Raw genomic sequence first — 10,000 nt, forward strand, 5'->3', positions numbered from 1 at the left:
TATATATATATATATATATATATATATATCCATCTATCAAGGCACTTCCCCAATTTATGGGAGTAGCCGACATAGAAAAAAAAGAACAAAAGGGGACTTTTCTTCTCTTGGCTCCTCTCTGCCTGACGAAGGATTCAGCCGAGATTGATTGCTACTGCTAGGGTGCCACAGCTCACCCTGCCCCGTTATCCAGCATAAAAGATGCTTAATATGCCGAAACCCCTACTGCTGCTACTTCAGCAGTCACCCAGGTAACTGAAGGAAGCAGCGGGGCCTGTGGGAACTGCGACACAATCGCTCGCCATTCATTCCTATTTCTAGCACACTTTTGCATCTCACATCTATCCTCCTATCATCTAGAACTTTCTTCATTATCCATCCACCCAAACCTTGGCCTTACTTTTGTACTTCTTCCATCAACTCTTGTATTCACTACCTTCTTCAGAAGACGGCCATTTTCTATTTTCTCTACATGGCCAAGTCACATCATCACATTAATATGCACCCTAACTTCTAATACATTTCCTACTCTCGTTCTCATTCTCACTATTTCGTCCTAAACCTATCTAATCGAGATAGAATAGCTATACTCCTCAGACACTTCAATTAGAACACCTTCAGTTTCTGTCTCTCCGTCACTTTCATTCCCCATAACTCAGATCATACATCACAGTTGGTACAATGACTTTCTCATACGGAACTCTTTACATTCATTCCTAACCCTGTATTCTTTGCCACTCCCTTCACTGCCCCTAACAATTTACATCCTTCATTTACTCTTTCACGTGTGTGTGTATATGTATATATATATATATATATATATATATATATATATATATATATATATATATATATATATATATATATATATATATACACCTGGAGGATTTCACGGTGATAATTTAGATGGACAACTTGAAATTAAAGGCTAAATACATCTCTAGAAGTGATTTTTTCATAAATTAAGAGCAATAAACGCATGTTTGGGAAATGTATAGAAATGTAGTTTGATTTTCATTGCAATTACGGTACTTATCTTAGTTGCATAACTTAATTAATTTGGATAAATACGAATGTACATGTATATTCACGTCTTCAAGCAACTCAAACTTATACAAAGGAAACTATTATGCAAATATTTTATTCATCTTATTTTACACTATCATAATTTACATAATACACAAACATTATACACACACGTATATATATATATATATATATATATATATATATATATATATATATATATATATATATATATATATATGTATATATTATATATATATATATATATATATATATATATATATATATATATATATATATATATATATACATACAGAGTCTTTCACCACAGCATCTGCCTGACTGGATATAAATCATCCCATCTCAATAATTGTATCAACTTTGGAAAAGGAAATCGATGGAATGGTAATATCTTAAGCTGACTGTCACATAAAACATTGACCTCCTTACTAAAAAGGCATTGCGATTCTGTATGGTTGGACGAGTGATAGATATCATCCATTGTGATATTCGCAACACCGTTATAAAACATATCCCTTCCATTGGCTATCTTCAGTGAGGACATGGTAAACTTCATTTTATCATTAGGTTCATTTCACTCTCAAAACTTACTGATGCAAAAATATCTCTCTCTCTCTCTCTCTCTCTCTCTCTCTCTCTCTCTCTCTCTCTCTCTCTCTCCTCTCTCTCTCTCTCTCTCTCTCTCTCTCTCTCTCTCTCTCTCATTTTTACTGCAATGTGTTGAATTTTAATTTAGTTACATTTGCTTTATAAAATTTCTTTTAAAATCTGTCTTGTAAACTGTACAATTTCTTTCCTTTTTTTTTTTTTTTTTTGTTTCTTAGCCTTATTTCATGACTCTCCAACTGACATGTTGTAATGGTGAATCTACAGGGCTAAATGCTGGTCTTGGTCCGAATTCTACGGGTTTGGATGCAAGACGAGGTCAGCTCCGGTCACAAGTTTCTTTAGAGGGCCATCTCCTTGGCCCAGGAATGCTAAGAGGTCCAGCCGATGGCCAGGATACTCGAGGGCCATCAACCACTATATCGCAAACCAATTCAACGATCGGTGGCATCAATACTGTTGCGAACCGAATTCCTGTGGGTGGTGTGAAGCTTCCAGGAATGGGAGAATTGCAGACTTCCAGCCAATTATCACCAAGTGTCAATTCAGGGTTGTTAGGTGGATTGCAGAAGGGACCAGGTCAGAATCAGATGGACATGCAAACATCACAAACAGGAGCCCAACAGGCCCTTCAGCAGGGTCTTACCCAGCAGGCTCAAATGCAGCAGGATCAACAGCAGCAAATGATGCAAGGAAAACTGGGTATGAAAGATCCTACAAACATGACAGGAACTTTAGGACCAACAGGCATGTCAACCACCGGAGTGCCCACTACATCAGCGCCTTATGACCTTCAGGGCACCGGTAACATCCATGGTCACATGGGAGCCAACACTAATACACTTAACACTCAGGCCAACATGCAAGTCAACCACTTGAACAACCAGACCATTGAACAGAAAAATCTTCATAACCAAAACCTGCAAAACATGCAGCCTCAAAATAATCAGTTTATTAGCAATCAAATGACTGATCAACAGGGTACCCAGCAACTACAGAACGCTCTCTCCACGACTAATCCTTTACAACAAAACAAAATGCAGAACCCAATGCAGCCCAATCAAACTATGGGGCAAATGGACATGCAAATGCAGACACCAAATAACATTATGGGTCAGCATGGGCCTCATATGGGCAACCACGTCAAACCAGGCATGGGTGGTATGACCAATACCCAGTTACCGACAACAATGGCCTCCCAGATGCCCAATCAGGGTAACCAAATGGACCTCATGAACCATGTAGGACACATGAACCAGATCAACCAGATGCAGAATGCCATGGGCGCTCAGGGGGATAAAACCCTTGCCAATATCATGCATGGCACCCAACTCCAAACCCACCAAAACCCACACCAACAACTTGGACAAAACAGCCCGTACCAAGATCATCTTCATCAGCAGCAGCAACAGCAACACCAGAACCAACAGCAACACCATAATCCACAGCAACACCAAAATCTGCAGCAACACCAGAATCCCCAGCAACATCAGAATCCGCAGCAGCACCAAAATCCACAGCATTCACATCAACAGAACCAGAACCAGCCTCACCTTCCTTCTGCATCTTCGGCGCTAAGTGGTCTTAGCAGTCTTTTTGGCCTCCAGAAAAATCGACCAGGTAATGTGTTTCTCATTCCTAAATATTTGTATTTAAGTGAATAAAGTAAATAGACGTTGACTCTTTATGAATAAAATATTAATCTACACCAAAATAAAGCCTACACAATTTTACGAGGAACTTTTCACTTCAGTAACTGCAAGCTTTTATACAAGAAAGTTGTCATGGGCAGTGGTTGCTTGGTAACTGTGTGAGGCAGTTTTTTGTGTGAAAGGAGATGGTTTTTGTATGTAAGGCTACAAATGTTTATTTGTAAAGGACTATTCAAATGTAAATAGTTTATGAAGGGTCATATGCCACAAAAAAAAAAAAAAATTATTATTTTCATGAATTAGACCATTGAATCTAAATATTAGTGAGAATTCAGTTACCAGCCTAATTGGGTAATTACTGAGAATAAAATGGTAATTCTATGAAAGATCACTTTCAGATATAAATGTATATGATAAAAAGTATCATAGGTTCGTTGTTAAAATGACAGAACTAGAGATAGTTAATAATACTACCATTGAAAGAGATTTTATTGTTTGAAGATAAAATTTAAAGTTTTTGTGATTAAGACACCATTGACTGCTGACAATTTTTGTACACTGATTTTTGCTTATGATTTTTTTCTACCTGTCACTAAATATATATATATATATATATATATATATATATATATATATATATATATATATATATATATATATATATATATATATATATGATCTTCTCCAGACAAGCTTTATCTCCTACTCTAAGACTGTAAATTCCATTCAATCATTGCATTAAATCATTACCATCATCGTACATTTCGCATCAGGCCTCTAATCACTGATACCTCGAGAGAAATAAATCTCAAAATTGTGTGCCTCGGTAAGACTATGTTAAGGGTAAGGGTTTTACTGTAAAGTCAGGATAGGCCTATACAAAAGAAAATGACACAAATTTGCCCTTTTTGCTTTAGTTTGGTTATCATCCAAAGGTTCCTTTAATTATCAAATCTTATTAATCGTGAAAACATAATACTTTTTCAAGGAATTTGCAAAATGTTCGGAAGATACACTGATTTTACAGAATAGCAAATTTTGGATTAAAAAATCGAAGAATACATGTTGCAAAAAGACAATATTTCTCTCTTATATCTAATAATCAATTTTGTACATAAAAACCAAATTTTTCAAAACAGGGTTGATAAGTGTTAGTAAAATTTGAGAGAATTATTCATTTTAGCTTAAGCCAATATTAGTAAAATTTTTATTAATATATCTTCACAGTAAATGGAAGATATGACTATCTTGTATTGTACAGCATCTTGATCATCTCAAAGATCTAGTTTCATATGCAGAAACGCTTGTGTGTTTTACCATGAACTGAATACGATTGAGGGATGGATAAACAAACAACATAAATATTAATAGATGTGGGGTTTTATCATATCTATGGCTGTTGCTTCCTGTTAAAAATTTGTCGAATGCAACCTGAATATTTAATTTAATTTTCTGAGCATGAAACAAAATGTTTTTGAAGGCAGTTATTATAAATATGCAAAGAATACATATACAGTATGTATATAACATATATACAGTACACAGACATATATATATATATATATATATATATATATATATATATATATATATATATATATATATATATATATATAAACATATATACAGTTTATATATTCAAAATATATATATATAATATATGTATATAATATATATATATATATATATATATATATATATATATATATACTGTATATATATATATACATATATATATATATATATATATATATATATATATATATATGTGTGTGTGTGTGTGTGTGTGTGTGTGTGTGTGTGTGTGTAATAAATAAAAGAAAAATTTTCATTTAAATTAACATGCTGTAAAATGTTCTTTGAAATATGACCTTAAAAAAACTACCCTTTTCGTTTTACCTTTGCTTCCAATTTGGTTATGCCAAGACCTATAAGGTAAAATATAAAACAATCAAATATATATCACAGCACTATTAATATACGAGTTCAAATACAAATATTAACATTGAAAGTTCTAGTGGAAAAACTACCTTTCATCACTTCATGTTGAACACGTAAAAATTTCAGTAATTGCCAACGTAAGCTAACTAGAACCCGGTCCATCCTATGCGCAGATTAATGAAATATGTTTCGGTCAATAATCTTCGTATGTGTATTTTCCTATTAATGTTATCAGTTCAGCATTACTATAAACACACACTGATTAATATTTCGGGTAGGCCATTCCCTGTATCACTGATAATTACAAATGTGCGAATTTTCAAATATGAATCAATTACATGTGAATTGTTGTTTTTACATTATTTGAACATTATTGATGAAACTATACTGAAATTAAGTATACCAAAAAACGCAAATATGGGATTTTGTCTACATACATAAACAAATCTATGAGTTTACTATAAGTAGTTGACATACATAAGTAATCTAACACTTACACTTTTAGGTTATGAGAGGTTAAGCAAAAGTTACGATAAAATTCAAAAGAAAAATGAGTCACTTATCCCTTCGACATATCGTTACATACTCATTCCCATTTAGGTTTAAGTGAGAAACTATTAAGACTAGAGCCTAATATCATTAATAATGATTTTCATTTCAAATGCACATCTACTTACGCAGACATATATACTTGTTTGATAAGGTTTTCGGAGGCAGCTGATCACTTCAACTAGTGTATAGATTTTATCTAAGCAGTTGTATAAAATATCATTTTGAGTGTGAAGAAAATCCTATTACTCTGCCAATCATAGCATGACTACTAATGTACAACCGTATTCCCTTTTTTTAGTTTTGCTTGGAATGTGTTATGTTACATCAGGTTTTGTGTAAACTTATCCATTTTTATATGAAAAAAAAAAAAAATATTACCAATACCCTATACGCATTATACGCAGAAAAAAAATCACATTTATTGTGAATGAAATCATATTTTATATAAATATGGTAAAAGAAACACAGTTAACTTCTGATAATGAGGTCGTACTTAACAAAGATGAGAATACCACTGATAATTTCAATAAAGTAGGAGATGCTACTAGCAATTCACTTATAACTCGTTAGGAAAATCGTGTACATATTTGAATACTTGAATGGGTGAATGTCTGTCTGTCTCTTCCTTTCCTCACAGCGAAAGCAACTGCTGCTGATGCCCTTAGCTTAAGAATCCATTGTGTACTGTATGTTCCTTTTCTCCCAAAGCACAGTTGTGCCGGTAACAAGACGTGACACATATTGGCCACTGTTACGTAACGAAAACTTCACATTCTTTTTCTCTTAAATGTATGTGATAATCCAGGAACCAGTCCAATTCCACCTTTGCATTAATGTTCTTCCTATTGTCCCTCTTGTCTTATCAACAGGCCTCATAGGTGACCTATTTAAAGGAAGTAAGGAATCTTGACCAATTTTATATATACATATATTGAGCTAGTAAACAAATAGCTGTTAGTTTGAATGTCCCTTGCATATTTGATACTAATCTATCATTCGCATATTTACAGTTTGTGTTGTTAGAGTAATCAAATTGACATGAGTTTATATACAGTATATATCTATATATATTCTTTCTAACTTCTCTCTATTGTACGTAGAAGCCTTGCTTTTATTTATCCTCATAAGTTCAAGGAATTCTGGGTATGATTAACTGACAGTAATGCGAAACAGAAATCAAAAGAATATATGCGTTTATATCTTCATGCGTATATAAACGATATTTGCATACGTATATGCATATGCACAAGCATATTTAAAGATATATATAAATATTTATACATATATGTATATATAAATATACATTTAATGTGCTGATGCATAAGTATATACTATGCATACGGGATGTGCATACACAAACATATATATATATATATATATATATATATATATATATATATATATATATATATATATATATATATATATATATATATATATAAGTGTATATATAGCATATGATTGTATGCACTCATAAAAAATATATGAATGTGAATATATATGCATATATTCCTTTATTTTCATTTCCTTTCTTCATGGATGTCTCTGACCAACTGCTAGCACTTGAAATCACTGTTTTCATTTCTTTAGTTTTCGTTCTTTTTCTCTTTGTTTTCGGAGTCTTTCTGTTCTCTTTGTGCACTGCAAATTTTCCTTCCCTTTGCTGCTCTTTCTCTTTCCATGACTACCATGGATTTCTGTGCCCGCATTTGATATATGACAAAAAAAAAAAAAAATCTCTCATGAATGCTGCTTTTTTATAAATCAGTCATACATACTTCGAAATACATGTGCATATATATGTATATATGTATCATGTGTGAGAGTTGATGACGGCACGTGCAAAGTGTATGCTGAACCTATATGGATATGTATGCGCATACATGATGCCCTGTCCTAAAACTCGCACACGTGCCGATACAAACCTAAAACAGATCAATTTGTATATGCATATTACATATATACTACACGCAAGTTTTCAATCTTTCTCTCTCTATATATATATCTGGTAATGGAAATCTATAAGAATCACCACTTTTAGCATCTTCCTCTGCACTTTCTTTTTCTTCATTCTCCTCTCCCTGTCCTCCCTCCTCCTCCCCTCAGCCCCCCCCCCCCCCCCCCCCCCCAACTCCCCAACTTTTGAGTGAGACGTAGAATTGCAGGTATGTGCAACCAACGCTGCTTCATTCTGTGGAAATGTCCTACCTGTAGATGCATTAAGTAGGTCATTTACTTGAGCATAGTCAGAGGTCCCCCTCCCCCCACCAAAAAAAAAAAATAGATATTGTTGGCTCTTTTATTTACTAACTGTCACTGTTTATTTCAGGAAGGCCTCATAAGGGTTTAAGTAGGATTATCTTTTGTATTACCTGCTTCTACATATGTAATAATCTAAATATTACCAATTAGGTGTAATACAGTCGACCATCTCTTTTAGTGTAATAGTACTCCTTAGAAATAGGATTCTTAGATGATAGTTTTCTCATTAATTGTATATTTTCAATGATTTTTTTTTTAAATGTATAACTTTTCTTAGATTCTATGACCCATTTCCATAATCAAGAGTGTAGAAACATATTAAGCATGGGTCTTGAAATAGCCGGCCATCATATTATGTCATTGATAATTTTCAGTTATTGCACACAATTTTCTACGATATGCAGCAAATTCTTTAGAGTAGTTGACAAACCACTGCAAACGATTGATAATCATCTAACAATCGGGACCTAAGCGCAAAATATCCATATCGCGAACACATGAAAGAGAAAAAGCACCTAACAAGCTCTGCTTTTTAATTTACGTGATGTTTGCCCTCCTCTTACGATACCCCAAAGAAAACGGAACCTTCCAAATACATTTGTTCTTATTGATCGAGGATATAAAGCAACGGCTTTATCACAGACACCGAGCCTCCCTTGAAATTGACATTCTTAAATTTTCTCCAATTCTTAATCTCTTTTCTTCACTTTCCTATTTGTGCCCTACAGGAAAAAACAGTCGTATAAAATGATGCTTCTTAAATTTAACCTTTGTGTAAGTTTCAAAGTTTAAATTACTGTTCTGAATGTTCAAAGTTAAATAGATAAAAATATTTACAACAGCATAACATAAGGCAAAGTAAATAGGTAAAAATATTTATTATTGGTTTTTAGTTATGATAAACAATATCGAATAATTATAAACAATACGTACTATACGTTAAGCGATTCATTTAATGAAGATACTAATACATCGAACCTTGCGGCATCATACACATGACGAAATACACTCAGAAGGTATGATATTTGTTTTATTCATATCATATACAATTACAATGACCTTCAATTACCTATTGTCTCAATTTTACTCTTCAATGCAAACAAAAACAAAAATATCAAAAATAAAAATATTTCATCTTCCTATATTAGAATATGATTCATGGAAGCTATGATTAATGAACAGTTTTAATGGGTATTAAATTTTTTATTAACTTCCAACAATAAGTACTGACTACTAGAGCCCGGAAAATATACGGAATATAGGTTATTGGGTCTGTATAGAAATACAGGTCTATAATATACATTCATGTAAAAACTCATTGTATATACTGTATAAAATATATAATATACACATACATTACATACAAGTATATATATAAATATAATATATATATATATATATATATATATATATATATATATATATATATATATATATATATATATATATATATATATATATATATATATATAATGTACGCATATATATATATATATATATATATATATATATATATATATATATATATATATATATATACTATATATATACATACATATAATGTTTAAAGGTCACTCATGACTGACAGGGGCAAGGGACAGTAACAGTACCCTATTGACTGACCATATACATCCGATTAGCGACAAAGGCCACTGTTCCTCTAACCTAGGACCAGGGAGGACCAGGCAATGGCTGCTGGTGATCCAGAAGATAGACCTAAATGCTCCTACAGCACCCAATCCCCATCCATAGCATACAAGGATGGTGAGGGTGCAGACGCTACAAGAAACTATCGAACTTGACCGAGTTTCGAACCCCAGTCCATTAGATTGCCAGAGAATGATGTTTCCGATAGTCTACCACAATCAATGTATATATGAATACATATAATTTCTTAATCCTCTAATATTGAACAATTATCATTAGATAAATAATAATTA

The 10,000-nt window shown here is 32.7% G+C and overlaps 1 protein-coding gene across 1 annotated transcript in view; it reads left to right on the plus strand.

The window, feature by feature from the left end:
• LOC137630529 (uncharacterized) overlaps window positions 1-10,000 on the plus strand; it is a 315,029-nt gene that overhangs the window by 217,536 nt on the left and 87,493 nt on the right. Inside the window, exons 9-10 of the mRNA XM_068362046.1 lie at window positions 1,921-3,273; window positions 6,668-6,694. Of these exons, the coding sequence (XP_068218147.1) occupies window positions 1,921-3,273; window positions 6,668-6,694 (1,380 nt within the window). The remainder of the gene's footprint in view (window positions 1-1,920; window positions 3,274-6,667; window positions 6,695-10,000) is intronic.

Source organism: Palaemon carinicauda, chromosome 38 (assembly GCF_036898095.1).
Source record: "Palaemon carinicauda isolate YSFRI2023 chromosome 38, ASM3689809v2, whole genome shotgun sequence".
In the NCBI taxonomy this organism is placed as follows: domain Eukaryota; kingdom Metazoa; phylum Arthropoda; class Malacostraca; order Decapoda; family Palaemonidae; genus Palaemon; species Palaemon carinicauda.